The sequence below is a fragment of the Erpetoichthys calabaricus genome, chromosome 4 (assembly GCF_900747795.2).
Source record: "Erpetoichthys calabaricus chromosome 4, fErpCal1.3, whole genome shotgun sequence".
Lineage (NCBI taxonomy): Eukaryota > Metazoa > Chordata > Cladistia > Polypteriformes > Polypteridae > Erpetoichthys > Erpetoichthys calabaricus.
The window spans coordinates 157,615,332-157,637,427 of record NC_041397.2 but is presented as its reverse complement, the minus strand read 5'-3'; the positions used below and the strand labels follow the sequence as shown (position 1 = coordinate 157,637,427).

The window sequence follows — 22,096 nt, the reverse complement described above, 5'->3', positions numbered from 1 at the left end:
AACTCTGTAAGTGGAAGCATCACATCCTACTGTGAGGGGTATATGTGGATCTTAATGGCATAATATGGGTGCAGAAAACAGCAATTTTTCTGTTCTGAAAGGCTACCTGACACTTTTTTTTCCAATCCCGTTTCTTTTTGTAAAAGCTCTATTATCAGCTTAATTTCACTAGACAGGTTTGGAAGAAACTTGCCATAGTAATTTAACAGTGCTAGGTACGGTCTAAGCTCTGTTACATTTTAGGCACTGGTGCCTTTTCAACTGCTTTGGTTTTCTCTCCTTATGTATGCAACCCTTCAGATTCAATCACATGACCCAAATAGCACACCTGCTTCTGAAAAAAAATTACATTTTTCTTTGTTAACTCTCAAACCATATGGTTTTAACCAACTCAAAACTCTCTCTATGTTTATTATGTGTTCCTGTGGGTCTTTTCCAGTGATAAAAATGTAATCTAAAAACATGCAACACCATTAAGACCCCACAAAACCCATTTCATAGTGCATTGAAAGACTGATGGGGACTCGATATACCATATGGTAATCTATTCATTTTAAACCACCTCTTATAAGTGGTAAGTGTGTGGTAAGGCTTGCTGTTATTGTTTAAGTCAAGTTGCAGTTATGCCTTTGTTAAATCTAATTTTCTATCATTGAAAACAAATTTTGGGCAGTGGGTACTGTTCCACATCTAGCCAGGGATTTATGGTCATTTTATAATCACCACAGATTTGAACTGACCTTTCTTTCTTTGGTATGCATATTTTAAGTGATGCCCATTCAATGTGGGTGGAGTGATGGCTCTGAGGCTAGGGATCTGCACTGGCAATCGGAAGGTTGTCAGTTCAAATCCCGTAAATGCCAAAAGGGACTCTGCTACGTTGGGCCCTTGAGCAAGGCCCTTAACCTGCAATTGCTCTGTCCTGGGTATGACGTTATCTGCATCAATCCCTGCATGTAGGCCCTCCAACCTGCAGGGAAAAACTTGGGGGTTGGTGGCAGAATTGGCACTCCAGCCACCATAAAAAACCTCACACTGTTCCACTCCATCTGAACTATTGTGATGCTGAGATGTCCTAATCTGGATTTTGAGCTGGTTTGTCGTGTGGTGGGTGCGGCAATGCGCTGTATCAGTGCATGCTCCTACCCTCCTGCTTCATTCACTGTGTTGCACAGGTGAGAGGCCTCTTTGCCACTCTATCTCACTCAGCTGCTTCTCAACATGCATATGGCACTGGTCTAGCTTTACAAAACTTTGGCATTGCATCAGGAGATACATATAACTTTGCCTTAACCCCAGCTACCTGTCCCAGCTCTGTATTAAACACTTCACTTCACTGAACTCCTGGCACAACTTTTGCAATGGATCTACTAGGTTATTTACCTTTGTCTTGTCTAAATTTTAAACCTTTATCCAATTTTGAATCATAAGTGCTTGTCATTGGGTCATAAGACATTGGAGGTGAGTTTTCTGCTCATCAGATTGCAAAATCTTGAATGGCTGATTTGTACATGTTTTTAAAACAACATCACAAGGTTGTAATTTTATTTTCTTAAATTTTGACCTGTACAAACTCTATGAAACAACGTACATTACTGTCCCAAATTCCTCTTCCATACACTTTCTGATGATGTTACACCTTATCACACAGTAAGGTCTTATGTACTCACAGTCTGTTTTTACACAATAAAGTTCCATCAATTTTTGCTCCACTTCATTCCATAACAATAGGTAAAGGACCTCTTCCATAAAGGGTTTAGAGTCCACCGCATTTAACTCTTACTCACAACGTCAAGCTTCCTCATGCTGTCTGCCTCAATTAGGTACCTTAAATTTTTTCAGCATAGTGGTACCAGTACACTTGTTTTTACTGGGTCTCTCCAGACATCCCTTTTTTACTGAAATGGCACTGGAAGTACTTAAAGCACATTGTGTTTGGCCCCTCCTGTTGCACCAATGACACTTCAAGACCTGCAGATGACGCTTGCCATTTTCTCCCAATGCTATGAAAGTCTGCATTTTTCAGCTCTCAGTTTGCCTTAGATAGTCTTCCTTTTTTCATCATTCCAAAGCAGAGATGACTATTGGAATCTCTATATACTGGTCAGTGTGCTTTCAAAGTTATTTGTGACCTTGATCATTTTTGCCCATGTTAGTTTTCCATCCTCACAGCACTTCAATAGTTTTGCACACAATTCTTTACTAGCACTGCCACATATATTTTTTTTATTATTGTTTCAAGATGTCCATTAGGCCATTCATTCAAACATTCACTGAAATTATAGGTAGAAAAAATAAGATGCCTCCAGGTGACAATGCCAATGTTAATGGTCTGTGCCTATTTCTCTGGGATCTACATCAGTTATGTCAGTCAAGCCACATGTCAGTTTCAATTTACCCTCCTTATTTGTCTTTGCTGTTCCATTTCGCCTCAAAATGACATATATTGAGTACCTGGTGATCATCAGAGTGATCATCAGAGTATCGACTACAGTAACTTGTGAAATTTGCTTTTGTTCATTGACTTGATGATTACAGAAGTACTGTATAAAACTGTTCCAAGTCACATGTTATAGTGTTACATTAAGGAGCAAATTAGGAAGTTTAAATCGTTAAACACAAAGCAATAATTGTTATGAAATTACATAGCTTTAGTATGAAACCCTAACATGGGTGGCTAGTATTCTTTTACAAAGGATATCCATTCCAAATCAGACAGTGTCAGTCCACCTGATGAACATGAAGTTAAAATTTGAAATTAATACTCTAAACATGCCACAGATTCTGTTTTTAATAGTCAGCTGTTTAACATTCACTTGATTTCACCAATAATTTGATATTTAGGAAATTAGAGAAGGATCTTGAGACATAAAGTAAACAAGACACAAAACTGAGTTTACTGTTGTTCTCTTTGTTAATTTTTAAAATGGTAATCATCATAATTACACAAGTGAAACAATTTTTGAAGACAAGAAGTGCAAAAAAAAAAAAATGGTTGTGTGCTTGTAAATTACTCAGAACCTTATTGTATTGTACCAATATCTTTAAAAAAATCCCGAAGAGGTCATATTTTGCAGTTTAAAACATCCCATCTCTGTTCAGTTTGTCATATCCAAATTACATAAAATTAATGTGAATGGGAACAAAGCTGCAAAGAAATATGTTGTCTCATACTGTAGTAACATTTGTTTGTGGAAAGGTTTTCTTTTGTGATTATTTTTTTTTATTTCATATTACATTTTTACACATAGTTAATTGTTTTTTATGGTTACATTATACTATGTTTAAACACAAACTCAGGTATACATGTTTTGTGTTTAATTTCACTGTTTCACAGAAACAGTAAATATAGCTTGACTTTCATTATTTAAATACTGTCTTGTGAAGTATCAACATTGTTTAAAAACCAAAAAGTAAAAAGGAGCACAATACTTTATACATGTATATTTAATTTATTTAGAAAATGTGCGCATTGTTTTTATTGTACAGTTTATTAATATCTGTTATCAGCTATTGTCATCTTAAACTTTCATTATTATAATGCTTACAAACTTGTTTTTGTTAACTGTCACAGGTTTACACCATATGAGTGGTATAATCCCCACCCATGCAACCCTGACTCGGACGTGGTGGAAAACAATTTTACTTTACTAAATAGTTTCTGGTTTGGAGTTGGAGCTCTCATGCAGCAAGGTACATAGGTCACATGTCAATATTACACACATCCCGCAGTCTGCTGAGGCTTATCTGCTGGTAAACTCCATTTTAGTACATTCCCTGCTTGCTGTAAAACTTGATTGAAGTATCCGTACAAAACTAATGCAAAAAATTCACGAAATGTTTTAGGATGAGCCTAAAAGAGTAGACCTATTTAAACAATTACCAGAATTGTGAGTCAAATGATCATATAAATATTTTGCTTTGCCAATAGATTGTATACTAAAACAGAGTTAAGAGTTATTTCTAAAACTATACACTTTACATGAGGTCATTCATAGATATAATAAATAAGTTTCAAAATTACTCTTCCCACTTAATTATTACATTATTTAAAACACAGGACCTTTTTAGTCAAATTTGTATTATCTCTGTTTGCAAGAGTTGTTCAAGAAGACTGACTCTGGTCAAACTTGCGTTAATGTTCCTTTTTATTATGTGGTCATTAACTCACATTATGGATAACACTGCCAATACATCAGGTTTTACAGTACCATCTAAGTGTATTAATTGTGTGGCTGCCTTGTGTGTGTGTTTTCAGAGTTGAGTGTAGACCTAGTTTCCCATAACCACCCTTCCAACTGGAGTTTACCGTCATCCACAGCAAACTGGGGGATGCAGTGTCTGCTAGTTACCACTACCTTGGGTACATGACAGTCAGCCCCAACCAGATTCTGCTTGTTTTAGAAAAGCACAATAAACATTTGTGAACAAACAGATGTTTACATTATGAAGCTATGCTGTGAACATATGTGTAATGTCTTATCCCTTTACAAAATATTTTAAGAAAGATTGGCCAGTTAATCCACTCATTTACAGATGTGTGCTGTGTTTTTTGTGTGTTATTGTGTTGAATTTGAAGTCTGTTTTGTTTGAAATTAATTGTGATGATCAGACTTTCTCTTTTCTACAGACCATGAGCAAAGTCTGGATCAGGATTGGCTGTCATGTCTGCCATAATGCACCAATGAGACTTCAGCAAGTACTTTTTGGAGCTACAATTGATACTACTTGCACATTTATTTCAATATATTATAGACATTTCATGATTCAGTCACCACAACTATAGTTATTTTACAGTTGCATATTTATATCTATTTAAAGCACAAAATAAAATAAAAATATGCCAATCATTAATCATTTACTGTTCATAAAATATACAATTATTCAAGGTATTTTTTAAATGCATGTTTATATTTTATTCATCATAAGTATAATGTGACACATCTTGAAGTATGCATGATGGCATGTTTATTTTGATCTAATTTATTAGCTGGGATATATCAGAAATCAAATTACATTTTGTCTAAAACACTGTATGTATGTACTGTTCGTGACTTTACTATATTGAAGTCTATTTTGATTATCAATTCATCAAATATTGTAAATAGAAATAATTTATTTCACTACAAGATTTTTAACTTGAATATATTAACTGTATATATATTAATCTCAATTTATCGTCCACTGATAGAAATTGGGCATCCAAATGGAGAAAATTATTTTTCCCATTTTTTATGGGAAAGTCTATTCTAAAATTGAGTTTTAGTATATAGCTGTCTAGTTTGCTTTTGGGGATGCAACAAATTCCTAAGATTAAAGAAATGCATATTATAGTATGTATCTTTATTTTTAAAAGGTATTTTATAAGGTCATGCATGACAGGCTTGTGAAAAAATGAAAGAATTGGGAACTCAAAGGACTGTCTACAAAAGGATGCAAAAATGGCTTAAATAATAAGAAACGGTGAGAGTAAGATTAAAATTGGGGCTCTTTAGGTGTCACTGATGGGTTTTTTTTTTAATATTTTAGCAACCTCAGGGTCTGAACCTTAAAGGAACATGCTCCTCAGGTGGCACAGACTGCCCAAGGGCACTAGTATCTGGAGAAGTCAACTATAAAGCAGCCCTTGAGCAGCAAGTAGTAGGGGACACAGATACATCACTTAGAGAGCAATTCAGAAACATCTCCCAGCTGCTAAAGTGCATTGACTTGGATGTGTGGCTGCCAGCAAGCCTTGGAAGTCGACCTGGACCCTGGGCTTGGGTCAGCTCACAGAGCCTGGTAAACATTGTGGCATATGGGTTGCCTTTGACTCCCAGTGAACATAGAGAAGCAGAGCTGGTTGCCTTGTGTGAGCAGACAAGGTGACAAAGCTTCCTGGAGCGTATGACACTGCTGAAGACCTGCGTGGCATTGCATAATCTGCATCGAAGAAGCCATACGGTCCTTTTTAGTGGTCACTCACTAGCAGTTGGTGTAAAGAAGCTAATTCCATTCCTCAATTTTGCGGTGTGTTGTTACAATATATAAATGCTATGGATAAGAATATAAAAAATATGCACCTACCTAAGGAAAATAAGTATCTAACTAGGCAGAGTGGCAGATCTAGATTCAACTGAGTTGTTACAGAGGGATGTGGGCAGAATACATGCTTGGATAGATTTTGCAAGATGAATGTTTATGAAAATAAATGTAAAGTATTACACATAGGAAGTAAAAATATACAGTGGGAGAATTGAAAATGGAGTCTTTGTTTCCTACATCCAAACAGTGTACAGAAGTTATTAAGAAGGGTAACAGGATATTAGATTACAAAACAAGAAGCGCTGATGACGTGAAAGGTGATGATGCCTAAGCTATGTAACATACTAGCTAGGCCTAATCAAGAGTGCTGTGTACAGTTTTGGTCTCCATATTACAAAAACGTTTTATCGGCACAAGAAAAAGTGAGGAGCAACTAGGTTAATGCCAAAACAGAGAGATTTGAGTTATAAGATAGGAGCTGAACCTTTTCAGTTTAAGCAAACAGAAAATAAGGGTGACATGACTGAGATGCTTAAAATTATGAAGGGAATTAAGAGTGAATTTCGGTTGTTACTTTAAAATTAATTCTTCAACAAGAACACAGGGACACAAATGGAACATTACTAAGGGCTAATTTCACATAAATTTTGGACAATATATCTTCACATAGAGTTCTATAGACATAATAAATGTAAATAACCTGCAGTTAGAGCTGTACAAATGGACAAGAGGCCTATTTTTCTGGTTGCAAAATTCCTAATAATCAAAAAGGATAGAGGTTTAGAGGTAAATGGTAAAAACTAAAGTATTATTATTATTATTATTATTATTACAGAGACGTTTCTGGAACCTTGTATTATGCTTGACAACTGACTTGAAATTTTTTTTTTAACTTCACTTTTCATTTTTTAAATTCTTGAGCAAACGGTCTTTTTCTTGGACTCTGTAACAATTTTATGCCAATAAATGACTTTTAAAATGCTGCAATATAAATCTACATTAATTTATTCAACTAAATAATTATTGTCTTTTTTATTATAACTTAACCTTCTTCAACCTGCTTAATTCAATTCAGATTTGTGGCACACTGGAGCCTATTCCAGTATCATCAGGCACAAGGCTCTAACCCAGGGGTCACTAACCTTTGTTCCCCTGAGAGCTACTTTTACAAAATGAAAATGGCCGAGAGCTACTTGTGTTTTCTAACATTTATTCTCATAGCTTATTTCAACCCAAACAAACTGAATAAGCTTGTTTTGCCTGAATATTTACGAAATGTTGGTGTCCACAATTCACATTTTGCATTAAAACATCACAAAAAATATTTAGTTCACCTGCAAGCGCATTTTGTATGTTAGTATGCATTTTCTAGTGTATCTCACACTATTGATTTAAAACATGAATGCTGTCAAAACAAAACAATGCAATTACAAATACAGAAATATTACTTATTCATTTGTCATTTTGTTTCATGTCACTGTTTCACTTCACAAGAGTATTCACATGTCCAGTTGCATGTGTAATGTGATTTTTAGTTAGTCAGATGACTGGCACTGGGATGGAGTCAACAAGAGAGGTGTATGGTGGAGTGTAGCCACTTAGGTTCACTCTTATGGAGTCGTTTAAATGTTCATCTGTCAGTCTTGTTCTGAACTTTGATTTCATGACATTCATGTCAGAAAAGGCAGACTCACAGAGGTATGTAGACCCAAACAAAGCAGACATTTTCAGAGCTGCTTGGTGAAGATTCCTATAGTTATATGGCTCTACTAAGCTCCAGAAATTCTGAGAATGCTGTTGAGACTTTAACTGCACATTATTTTGAAGGTTTACTAATATATAATATATAAAATCCAATGTTTCTCTGTCTGTCCGCTTTCCATGAGAGAACTACTTCACGGATTTACATCCGTTTTTTTCTATAATTTGCTTGAACATTCTGGTTGATTTTGCAACTTCTCTCACTTCGCTATGTATCATAGTTCGCTTACAGTACCGATTTATTTGTGTGAATTCCAAGAAACTTGCACTCGCACCTCACTCACTTGCCAGCTTCGGGGCGTGTTCCTTAACTCTGCTTAGCTAGAGAACAAGAGAACAATTGAATTCAACTTTGTTTGATATTTAAAATAAAGTGTTTCTTAGGTCTTGATGAGTTTGAGTCCGGATATTCTCTTAAGTGTATGCCACATTGAAAAGATAAATTGCAATTCAGATTGTGGATCGTGATTTTGTGTTAAAAAGATTGTGATATGATTTATTGGAAAGATCACCTACCCCTAATTTGACTAATCAAGTTTTCAGATTTATGTAGGATTCATTAAACCTTTGGCGAGCTGCTTGGAAAGGGGTTGCGAACTACCAGTAGCTCACGAGTGACGTGTTGGAGACCACTGCTCTAACTCACTCTGGACAGATCTCAGGTCTATCTCAGGCCCTGTCATGCACACATCCACCTGGCACTAGTGTATACTCACAGCAACCTGCCATTCATGTTTTTGGAGAAGAAAACCAGAGTAAAAATACTTTACAGAAATATAGAGAACATGCAAACTCCACAAAGACAATCAATGATGTGGGATGGTAACCAGAATGCAAGATCCTTAATAAAATTAATTGCATTAGAATTGTATGACTTTTTTTAATTATGTACTAAAAACATCTTGTTTTATATAATGCCTCTTTTGACAAAGCTTTTGTAAGTTGTAGGTAATTTGAAAGTAAGTGTTAAATTTGTTTGTAGTAAATACAATAACCCTGTAAAAGTGTTAAATTTGTTTGCAATAAATACATTAACCCTAAATTCTTGTTTAGCAGAAGCACTTTAAAATAATTTTGATGAGAAAATGCAATTCAGCTGAATATGCTCATGAATCATGTTCACCTAATTTATGCAAAATAACATTGACTCAAGTTCTGAAGGTTGCTAAAGTCCTACTTTCTAACACACTCCCTGGTAACTTATTTATTGTCTATAATTCTCTGTGTGAAGATACGTTGATTGTCAAGCCTAATACAAGGTTCCAGTAATTTCTCAGTAATAATAATAACTAGGGGGCTCCACCCCCTGCTCACTTCGCTCGCCCACCCCTGGGTTTGGTTTACCGGATATACAATTTAAAGAGATTGTTCTTTTCATGGGAATTGTTACATATGCATTATTTTTACTTTTACTTTAAAACTTTTGTAAAAACAATACTTGTCCTTTATTTCCGGCCCCGGGCATGGTTAAATCTCTTTCTCGAAAGACGTATAACGCTGCTCATGTTGTGAAGGGGGGGCAGCTGAACGCACACTAAGGAGATACCGTCAGATCAGCTGCTGTCTTTCTATTGCTGCTGCTGGCGAGCTCCCTGTTCTGTTTGTCGCGCTGCGTGTCGATCATTTAAAAGCCTGTATAGCAGCTGTCCTTTTCCCACTTCGCGTCTCTGCTGCTCACGTTGTGAAGGAGGAGGGGGCTGAACACATACTAAGGAGATGCGGTCAGATCATCTGCTGGCTTTCTGCTGCTGCTGGCGAACTCTGTGTTCTACGTGTTGCTTGTCATTGTTTTAAGAGCTGGGAGCACATGAAGTGTGTATGTGAAAAGCATTCCAACAACTGCTAGGTTAGATGTCTGTGAACTTGTTTTAAATGTTGTCTCACTGCCTTGTCTCGCGTGATAATAAAATGTCTCTCGCGGGACGTCAAATTGTCTCCCTCCAAGGATTTTTTTTTTTATAATAGAGAGATAATACTTTAGTTTTTACTATTTACCTCTAAAACTCCACCATTCCCTGTCCTTTCATTGTTAGGAATTTTGCTACCAGAAATATAGGCCACTTGTCCTCTTTCTTACAGCTCTAAAAACAGGAAACTCATTTATGCAACACAAAACATGCAGCCCATGCAGTCATTAACACATTGTGAGCATCTGCTCTATATTTATTGACTGTTTGCTGTAGCTGAATCAATCTCATATATAGAACATTTAATGAGTAAGTCCTGCATGCTCCAAAATGCTTGTCCAAAATGTAATGTCTATTTTTCTTTAACTTGGACAATCCAGTGTTTAAAGGAACAAATGCAAGCTCAATTTTGAACATAATACTGTAATGTAATGTGGTCACTTATTCAAAGTATTTTTATATGAATACGGTTATGAATTATGAACACTGATTTGTATTCACACTTGTATGTTATATTTGAATAAATGTATGAGTGTATTTAAAATCATAATTGAATAATTGTTTTAAAAACATTTTAAAGCAGATATCCAACAAAGCTGTCTGTTTCATGGCTACTGCCACAATAATAACTTTATGCTTCATAGGTATTATAAATGTATGTTTAGTTGATATTAAAACAATTTTATATCCTTACATGTATTAGTGCCATTTTTAAAATTTGCATAATGATATCTAATAATACAGGTCTACGAAAGGCTATGGCCCCTGTACATTTTATTTTAATGTATGCAGAAGAAGCCGTTCAGCTGGTATTATAAAGGCTTTTATTAATAGGAGGTAAATGTTAAAAATGGATATTTCAAAAATAAAGGTGAAATAATTTTTTTGAATGAGATTGTTGGCAAACTAATCTCTAATTAGTTGAAGGTTAAGTCTTTATTCTTAAATTTAATTTTAGGAAAGACACATGACAACAGTAAGGTTTTTATAGAATTTTGATAGGCAGATAAAATCAAGATTGTGTTCTTACAGCCAAACAAAGTTAGTGCAATGGATAATGATTCTGTGTGACAGCTGTAGAAGACTGGGATCAATGAGATCTTAGACTGATAGAAATGTGCACATTCTTTTCGTGGTTGTGTATGAGATATTTTCTACATACTTTAATTTTACTGCTTGTGTGCTTGTTAGGACATATACTGTAGCAACTTTAAAGCATGTCTTGTAAGAGAAAGCTCCCTTTCCAAAGTTGGATCATATAATAAAATACAAACATCTTCAAAAAATGCTCATCAACATACATTTACTATTTACTGTAAATATCTATGGTGTTTATAAAGTGGTTAACTGTTTGTATTACATGTCCTTCACATAATAACAACATACTAGATGAATTATATTAAAAATGTAATTTCTTGCTTGGTTGATTTCACCTTCCGTTATTTTCCAGTTTCATCATCACCATTTATAGGCTATTTGATTTTTTACTAGTGTACTGTTGTAAATATGTGTTGGGTTACTGTAAAAATTAAATTAGAAAAGGATTTTAAATTAGTTCTTCTAAATTAGAAAACAAACTTGATTAGCTGCGATCTTGAAAAAAGAGGCAGTTCAGTATTTGCCATCATTCTCCATCCTGACTGCACCTAGGTATTTGATGCATATTCCAATGCAAATATAGAATACTTTACAGAAGTAATGAGTTACCTAGACTTCATCTCAGTGAAACGAATACATAGGTGAGTGTCAAGCCCATGACACCAGAGACCAATGAAAATGCTTAAAGCATGTCTCAGTGGTGGGGCACAGAACTGCCTAAGTGATCAAGAAAACTTTGACCATTTTAGTTGCGAAATGTCTGAAAAGAGATATCAATTTTCTTAAACATGAGGTCACAGGACACTTCATTAGAAACTTCATGTAGGGTGATAGTTCATTCAGTGCGCTAATGATGTTACATCCTATACATTATAAATTCAGATCAAGTACGCATGGTATAAATGGTGGCCAACTATCTGCTTTTCCTGTGAAATATATTGAATAGGACAAATGAAATATGTATGATAATGATCTTAGTCCTACACTGAAATTTATGCCAGAGACATTTCAAATTCATTATCAATGAAGTTTCCCTGCTCCTCAATTATACTATATTGGCTTCTCCCAATTTTAATGTGATTTTGTTTCTATTGTTAATGTTATGTCAGCACAAACAATGAGCCCAGCTTCTTTTCACTTCTCATCAGTGGCTGACTTTAGTGTCCTGGCTGCACACTGAGCATTCATCGCATTTGTGGAAGCATACTTGAACATCTCTATCCACTTATATACATTTTGGTAGAATATTATGCTGATACTGAGCAAAGGGAATTAATCAAAACCTATGTCAAAGTTGCATACAGAAACAGCATATCACAACTGTTTAGATGGTATAGTGTAGACCTGTGCCAGTATACAGCTAACCCTAATCAATGATTTTTTACACTTTACACAAATACATTTTAAGTGAGCAGTTTTTGAATTTAAATTAACAAAAATTGAAGCCAAAGCTGACTGATATATTTTTCAAGACCAGAATTATTCAAAATGTCACGCACAAAATGGGGTGCAAATAGTTCTATGGCATTGGGTAACAAAGCAGTGTGCCAGTAGCATCATGTGGTCTGGCTTCTGGAACTGTGCCTCCTGGCACCCTGGAGTATTATCTTGACAATGGGACTCAAAATCGTGGCGTCCACAAATTAAAAAAAAACACCAAAAATGGCATTATGATGAATGAAATTACAAAATTAATAAAATATAATTCATTCTAATGACTTGATTTGAACAAAATAATACTAAACTGTTCCATGACATTCAAAACTTTTAAAAATGAGCAGGGATAAAAAACACTGCAACACTTTGTTCTGTAAGCTTTCGAAGCAATGACTGGATTGCTTCAGCCCGTAGTCACAGTTTCACTGTTTTTGAAATACCCATTTTGAAGCAAAAACAGACACTAATGACATTAGTAACCTCAGGAAAAAATAATAAAAGGATTGATGTAAAAAGGAGCATTGACTTAAAAGACATTATTTTTGAATGTAGATATTATTTAGAAGCAAAACAAATCAGCAAAAACTGGATTTTAGAAATATTTGCTAATGAATTAAACATCAAGTATTGCAATATAACATAGACACAAGTACTCAGACACTTTGCTATGACACTTGAAGTCTGGCTCAGGTGCATCCCATTCTATTGATCATCTTTGAGATGTTTCTACACCATGTTTAGAATCCAGCTTTGTGGTCGATGCAGTTGCTTAGACATGAATAGGTAAAGCACACAGCTGACTGTATATGGTACCATAGTTGACAATGTGTATCAGAGGAAAAACAAATCCAAGAAGTCAAAGGAATTGCTTGCAGAGCTTAGAGACAGTATTTAGTCAAGGCACAGAAATGGAGAAGGCTACAAAAAAAATCCTGCATCACTGAAAGTTCCCAAGAGGACAGGCACTTTTACAGTTCTTAAATGTTAGACATTTAGAACAGCCATGACCCTTTCTAGAGCTGGCCAAATTGATCAATCATGGGAGAAGGGCCATAGTAAGAGAGGTGAAAAGGAACCCAAATGCAGACATGAAAAGCTTATTGTGTTATACTCAAAAAACTCTGGCTGTATCTACTGCCAAAAGTGTGTCAACTAAGTAAATGATCTGAATGCATGTCAATTAGATACTTTTTTTTTTAAATGCATTTCTAAAATTCTGTTTTCCCTTTATCATTCAGGGGTTATAACTGTTGCTTGATGTGGTGGAAAAATTAATTTAAATGATTTTAACATGGCTGCAGCATAAAAAAAACTCTGAAAAAGTGAAGGAGTCAGAATACTTTCTGAATCCACTGGATAGGCTCCTTATTTCAGTAAAATGTTTGTTTAAAATATAAATTTGCTCTGTTTGTCTAAATAAAAAAATCGCACTTTTTTTAAAAAAGAAAAACAGTAGCCTAAACCTCTGTATATTGGCTGCTGTTGATAATAAAGTGATCTGTGCTGACTAAGTTTAGTTAAATTAAAAATGCATTGTTTTAAAATGAAAATACAATTAAAGCATTTGTTAAATTAAAAAAAAACAGACTGCAGCAGCACCTTATACTCCCACAGATGTAACACATATCACCATTTCCAGTACTCTACACTGAAAAAATGGCATGCAAGATTAAAATAAAAAATATGTACATCGGTTGCACATAATAAAATTGTTTTTTATCAAAATAATTTCAATAGGCTTAATGCACTAAATTAATATATTCTGAAACAACATATTTTTATATAAAATGAATGAAACTTTTTCTTTCTCTGTTAAATTAATTATGTTATGTTAAATGAACATGACTCATGTCAACAAAGCATAATATTTTAAGAAATGTTTTTAGGTTGTTAATTATACTTGTTCCAGTATCATTTTATAGTTCATGTTCAAAGTTATTAATAAGAAATAAACAGGGTTGCTTATACTAAAATTAGCTTTATTTGGTAAAAACAATACAAACCAACAAAACATTTCAAAAGCTGAAATGTACAACAGTTGTACAAAAGTTAGAACGTTTGGGTTTCTTTAAGTACCGTCTTTTTCCGAAAATAAGACACTGTCTTACTTTCTTTTTTGGTCCAAAATACGCACTAGGGCTTATTTTCGGGGGAGGACAAAAATAAAAGTATATTTATATATTTTTATTTAATATTTATTTATTTTACACAGAATACAGAAATTAAAATTTATTCAATTACAGTCATGTCATCTTCTTCTGGAACATCGTCATAAATCAAGATTTACACCCCTGGAGTCTTCCACAATTCCCTTTTTGTACTCGACGGAATAGCTCTTTCGTTTTGTACTCATTTTAACTGCGGTTAAAAATTATTCACTTTATAAAAAATAAAATTACGTATGAGGAAATAATCAGACTTACAAGACTGAAATGAACAAACATTGTATCTGCACTGTCGCTCAATGTAGACTGCTGCCTTAACGAACAATTATTTATAGTGTGCGCCAACGACGCGTTCCGTCGCATTCCGCATATGCATGCCCCCCACCACCCCCTCCCCACCTCAATCGACCATACTCTGCGATACGCGCGATGCAGTACAACACAGCAGAGCAGAGCGGACACAATATTTATGTATTCATGCTGCCTTATGTTGTATTTTTAAGATAAATTCCAAGAATTAATTTGAAACGAACTGTAGAGGTAAACAATGAATTTCTCGGAATATTTTATTTCAAACATTTCTCTGAAATACGAGTATTAGGGAAGCTAAACATACTTAATAAATCAACAGCATTTTTTAACGAATTCTTTTTTTCACATTATTTTAACTAGGGCTTATTTTCGGGGGAGGGCTTATATTACAAAAAGTTCCGAAAATCTCGATAGGGCTTATTTTCGGGGGATGTCTTATTTTCAGAAAAAGACGGTACATAAATGTACCTGTACTAAGCGAATAAATCTAGACAACTTAATAGTACTTTTACTGACTTGTGGTAGTATAGTTAGTGAACATAGTTTAATAAAACATTTAAAGAGAATACAAAGAAAAACGGAGTAACGGTAGTCTGTGTGATGAAGTGTTTTAAATGAATATCTGAATATTTTTCGTGTGTGTGTTTTTTTTTTTTTACTTTTATTTCAATAAATTTTTGCTCTTTAACAGGCGACAATAACTCAAACCCACAACCTGTTACTTCTTTGAAAGTCCAAACTCGGCTGACGATAAATCCGCTTGGTGCGTATTAATTCCTGGTGAGGACTAAATATAACTACCTGTATTTTGACTTCTACCTAAATAACTGAATGTAGTATATTGCACATCCCACAAGATTCAATGAGTTAAATAGGATCAAGTTATGTTCAAAAGTGGAACATAAACAATACATGTAATTTAAAATAAAAACATTTTTATAAATGTAACAACCTGCCATTTCCTTTTTTTTAAGTGAGAGGTCAGCATATCTTTTATCTATACATATTAATAAAAGGCAAAGCCCTCACTGACTCACTGACTGACTGACTGACTGACTGACTCATCACTAATTCTCGAACTTCCCGTGTAGGTGGAAGGCTGAAATTTGGCAGGCTCATTCCTTACAGCTTACTTACAAAAGTTAGGCAGGTTTCATTTCGAAATTCTACGCGTAATGGTCATAACTGGAACATGTTTTTTGTCCATATACTCTAATGGAGGAGGCGGAGTCACGTATCGCGTCATCACACCTCCTACGTAATCACGTGAACTAAAAACAAGGAAGAGATTTACAGCACGAGTCAAACGCGGGAACGAAGGTAAATGACGTTGTTCACTGTCTTTTAATACTGTGTAAGCATACATATTAACACATGTGCAATTAAACGTGTGCATTTACGGGGTGATTTCTCAGGCTTAAAACCTCGCCTTTTACTAAAAAGGTAAATGCAAAACTATTTTCAATCATTCTATGATCTGCTTCTCACAACTGAAGGCACCGTGGCTGATGTTACGTCACTTACTGGCCAACTATAAGCGTTACCTGGTAGGTAACCAGCCACACACTTCACTCCCTTACGGGAATCGAACCTCTGAGGTTTTCTTTTGTTCTTAATTAAAATTTAAAAGCAATACTTCACCGCTGCTAAGCCCCTCTAGCGCTGACGTCCGAGGTTCGATTACCGTAAGCAAGTGCAGTGAGTGTGTACGCCTGATGAGCCAAGAATAAGGGGGAAAGACGTGTCGCGTACTCTTTGCATTATTTGACAGTAAACTATTTTCAACCATTCTATGATCTGCTTCTCACAACTGAAGACACCGTGGCTGATGTTACCTCTCTTGCTGGCCAACCATAAGCGTTACCTGGTAGGTAACCAGCCACTCACTTCACTCCCTTACTGGAATCGAACCTCGGACGTCAGCGCTACAGGCAAAGCCCCTAAAATTGCGCCACGGCGTGTGGTTCATTTATTTGACAACATGTAGATCAGGGTAATTACATTCCGCGCCACGACGTGTGGTTCGTTTATTTGACAACATGTGGATCGGGGTAATTACATTCACGGCATTCGTAGTCTGATTCACAATCTGATTGTATGGGTGGTTACCTACCAGGTAACGCTTATAGTTGGCCACCAAGTCAGGTCGAAGTGATCACTCGAGTGAAGGCAGCTTCACAAAAAAACAGATCCTTAACAAACTGTTATTAGTATATTTTCCCTCAATTTAAAAAGGTTTTGTTTTCTTCTTAATAAAAATTTAAAAGCGGTACTTCGCCGGTGCGAAGCGCATGGATTTGACCGACTGACACATACAGACATATTCATAAGTGCAGGTACTTCGGAAAGAAAGCACCGCGTAAACCTAAAGTTTAAATTAAGTTCATAGACCTACAAAAGGTTGCCATTCATTTGAGGCAAGATTGCTTTTCTTCTGTACAACTATACGTTGCATTCTCAAGAGTGTGCTTGCACGGCTTCGGATATAGATATATATATATATATATATATATATATGTATGTATGTCTATATATAAATATGTAAGCTTATAAGTACTGCCTTACTTCTCTTTAAGAAAGGAAGATGTAATGATACTTGATTTAAACGATTCCATGTCTTGGTGGGTTTGCGTAGCTTATTGTCAATATCTTTACACCTTTTTTTAAGACTTATTGACTGAAACGGGCTTTCACGAAAAAAGTTAGGGCTTTGCTACAGGATACACCCTCCACAAGTTAAGCAAGTAAAAATAAAATATATATTTCTGTTTTATTTAAACCTTTTAAGTTCGTATGCATAGCCCCATTTGGCTGTTTAATTTTTTTTTTCTTTCTTCAGTAATATTTAATCTCCTTAAAGATAAAGAACATATCCATTTTACTTTTTTTGTATCTCTTTAGTAATATTTTAGTGTAAAAGGATAACCAGTATTTAAAACTTTTATGTTACTTTATAAATTTATTTTACACAATGTTGAAAAATTAATAAGAAAGCTACACATTTTGGCAGCTGCTGCTTTAATTTTCAATGAAATGAAAAAAGCTCTTCAAGAGAAAACGTCAATGAAGAAGAAACAGTTTGCACTATCTAAAAATGAGAAACCCTCATTTATAAAAGTTTGCTGCAGATGACTTAACTGAAAATAAATGAATAATTCCTATGTGTACAATACATATTTATCTATTTTACTTATGCCTTTATTCCAGCAACTTGCAACATCTGAGGTACAATTTGTTACATTACTTTTGTTTTTTGCAGCACAGGCAGGTGAAGTGACTTCCTCAGGGTCACACAGTGGTGTCAGTACCAGGATTTGAACTGACAAGCTCTGGGTTTACTGAAATATTACTGAAGAATGAAAAAAAACAAAAACGGGCAAATAGGGCTATGCATACAGATGTCCATCCATCCATTATCCAACCTGCTATATCCTAAATACAGGAGCCAATAAGTAGATATGTATATATACAGTATATATATATGTATGGTTGAAATAGTTTACTGTCAAATAAATGCAAAGAGTACGCGACACGTGTTTCGCCCTCATTCTGGGCTCATCAGGCGTACAAACTCCACTGCACTCCTGACGTCCGAGGTTTGATTCCCGAGAGGGAGTGCAGTGGAGTTTGTACGCCTGATGAGCCCAGAATGAGGGCGAAACACGTGTCGCGTACTCTTTGCATTTATTTGACAGTAAACTATTTCAACCATTCTATGATCTGCTCCTCACAAACTGAGGGCACCGTGGCGGATGTTAGCAGATTGCTGGCCAACCACAAGCGTTACCTGGTAGGTAACCACCCATACAATCAGATTGTGACACAGACTTCGAATGCCGTGAAATATATATATATATATATATATATATATATATATATATATATATATATATATATATATATATGTGAATGTATGTATGTATATATGTATGTCTATATTTATATCTATATATATATATATATATATGTAGATATGTAAATTTGTATATGTATATATATATGTATATGTGGATGTGTATATGTATATATATGTATATGTAGATATGTGTATATGTAGATATGTATATATATGTATATATGTTTATGTATATATATAGTTACATAACCTCTTTAACACACTACTTCTCCGCTGCGAAACGCGGGTATTTTGCTATATGTAGATATCTGTATATGTAGATATGTATATATATGTATATATGTATATGTATATATATATATGTTTACATAACCTCTTTAACACACTACTTCTCCGCTGCGAAGCGCGGGTATTTTGCTATATATATATATATATATATATATATATATATATATATATATATGACAGCAACACTCATAACAATAACACAATTACATATATATATATGTAGATGTGTATATATATATATGTAGATGTGTATATATGTAAATATTTATGTATATATATGTGTCTGTGTGTGTATATATATATATATATATATATATATGTATATATATATATATATATATATATGTATATATATATATATATATATATATATATGTATATATATATATATATATATATATGTATATATATATATATATGTATATATATATATGTGTGTGTATGTGTGTATATATATGTTGATATGTGTATATATATATATAAATGTATATATATGTGGATGTGTATATGTATATATATATGTAGATATGTATATATATGTATATGTATATATATGTTTATGTGTGTGTGTGTGTGTGTATATTATATATATAAAAGACAGCAACACTCATAACAATGACAACACAATTACATTGACAATCATGTTACGTTATTTTTAAAATGTTTCCTTTTTTTTTTCATAACCTCTTTAACACACTACTTCTCCGCTGCGAAGTGCGGGTATTTTGCTAGTATATAATATATGTGTATATGTGACAGCAACACTCATAACAATGACAACACAATTACATTGACAATCATGTTACGTTATTTTTAAAATGTTTCCTTTACTTTTTCATAACCTCTTTAACACACTACTTCTCCGCTGCGAAGCGCGGGAATTTTGCTAGTAGTGAATAAAATGCTTACCAGAGGCTGTTATTTCTGAAGCATTAAAGGAAGTACAGAATGTCACAGAAAGTAATAATTATTTTCTTCAGATTCATATCTGAAAATGTTTTTACCTTGTACATCACAGTTACTCATGGTGAGCTCTCTGCCAAAGACAGGATGCAGCCTGAGATAATGATGAACAGTACTTTAAAAATAATTTGTTGCCACCTTTCCCTATGCAATACCCTTCTCAGACAATACTGTCACATGCTGCTTCACAATGAAAATAAGATCAAATATAAGCTGATTAGATACACAGTAGTTACACACATCATTTGATTTCTCTAATTTTAAAAGGAAATATAGAAAAATATCTTGAGCTATTTTTTTTCTAAAATGAACCATAGATTAAAACATCTCTTACGAAATAAACATTATTACATTAAACATTAATTCAATAAAAAATAAAAATTTCAGAATATAAGTGACATTTATTCCAAGTATTGCATATGAAATAATAATCTTTACAAGACAGCTTTCTCAGTTATTCTTTACAAACCAGGACAATGAAAAGCATACTTGAAATGACGGATAACTGTCTAAGAAGCATGTGTACATGTGAAATGGATTAGATGGGCAGATGCCCATCATATGTGTAATTTGTGTTCTAGGTAAGCCAACAGTTTTAATACTTTAGTGTTGTGATCACCTCTTCTGGACATTTCTCTAAATTTAGTCATGAACATGGGCAATTTAGTTTGATGGCTACACATGATTGTTTCAGTATAGAAAGTTTTCTAGCTAATTGGATTTAAATGTTTCATTGTTAGCTCTTGATAAAGCATTACATCTAAGCATTAATTTTACATGGTGTTTTATCATTTTCTTGAATATTGTCTTGTCTTGTCAAATGTTAAGAAAGAAAACACCACTTTTACTAAGCAGTCAGCTCAGTTATAAATGTTGTGCTATTAAATAGTTGTTCTTCATTTACTGCATAGCATACATGCTACAATGTTCACTTAATTAAATTTGTTTAAAACTTGGTTTAAAGATGGTAAACATTACGTAGCCTTTATATACAGTATAATACCGTATTGTGTAACCAATTTATTCGTATCCTCATTTATTTTAATTTTCAGGCTAATTGTCTTCTAAGTTTATAAAATTTGAATAAAATGTACAAGTTTATGTAATTTATTTACATCTTCTATTTGTCTAAATGCTTTAATCATTTGCTGTTGCCATTTGAATAGATGTTCAGCAGATTGGTAAACTGAGTCTTTGTATAGCTAGGGATATTACAATAAACTCTCGTTTAATTTTCAATAGTGACCTTTTTTCAGTATTTAACCTGAAGAATTATCTTGAAGATGAAGCTATTGATGCCTTTAATTCAAGAATGTACTTTGCTACTCTGTACATTTCCTAATGTCATTATCAGTTTTTATAACATAGAGCTTATATTGTAAATAATGCTCAGAATTAATCTGTGGTATTGCAGTATTATCTGAACATAACCTTAGACACATTATAAAAGCCATTTAACAAGTCTAAAACTCTGTTTTGTTATGATTTTGTCTATTAATTTAGTGACCTGTTAAAAGGGATATCTTACCCTTTTAAATCATCAATCATCGATCTTTTTGTTATTCATTTATATGCTTTTTATATCAATTTTGCTTTTTCTGGTAATGATTCACCTAAGAGACATATTATTATATCAGGTTAATATAAGAATTTTTGTAGCATGTGGTGCATTGCTCTAAATAAAGTCTAACAGGCTAGAAAACACATTCTGTTCTAGGAATTAAACATTTATGTTCAAAAGGAAACAGTGTTTGGTGAATTAAGTAATGAAAGTAATGACACTGTAAATCCACCAGTTGCATTTAGCAAATCATGAAACATGCAGTTAAGTACACTTTTTAATGGAAAGTGAATTTATTACAAGAAACAGAAAAAACAAAGGCAGAGTACCCTGCAGATATAATGGTTAAGTTTAATATATGACTGGACCTGATACAATGACAATTTATCTGTTATTTGCTGTTATCTCTGCTTGATTTTTGAGATTGAAATTTTAACTATTTGCTGATGTTCATGATGTTTAGAACTATTTAGTCAGAGATTGAGAGAGAAAATTCAGATAAATCAATGCTACCTATATATCTGAGTAGTTGTACAACTTTGACTTCTCGGCTCAACTAAATATAAAGTATAAACAATATAAACTATTTAATAGCACAACCTGTAGTTTTTGTAAAAAATAAAAATCAAACTAAACACATTATGTGTGTTTCACATACCTCCAAATACAAATAGACCACTAAAATGCCATTTATTACAGAATTTAAAAATAAATTACTCAGTCT

The 22,096-nt window shown here is 33.8% G+C and overlaps 1 protein-coding gene across 1 annotated transcript in view; it reads left to right on the top strand.

The window, feature by feature from the left end:
• Positions 1-22,096, top strand: part of LOC114651160 (glutamate receptor ionotropic, kainate 1) — a 694,443-nt gene that overhangs the window by 638,997 nt on the left and 33,350 nt on the right. The window contains exon 13 of the mRNA XM_051925745.1: positions 3,575-3,693. Within this exon, the coding sequence (XP_051781705.1) occupies positions 3,575-3,693 (119 nt within the window). The remainder of the gene's footprint in view (positions 1-3,574; positions 3,694-22,096) is intronic.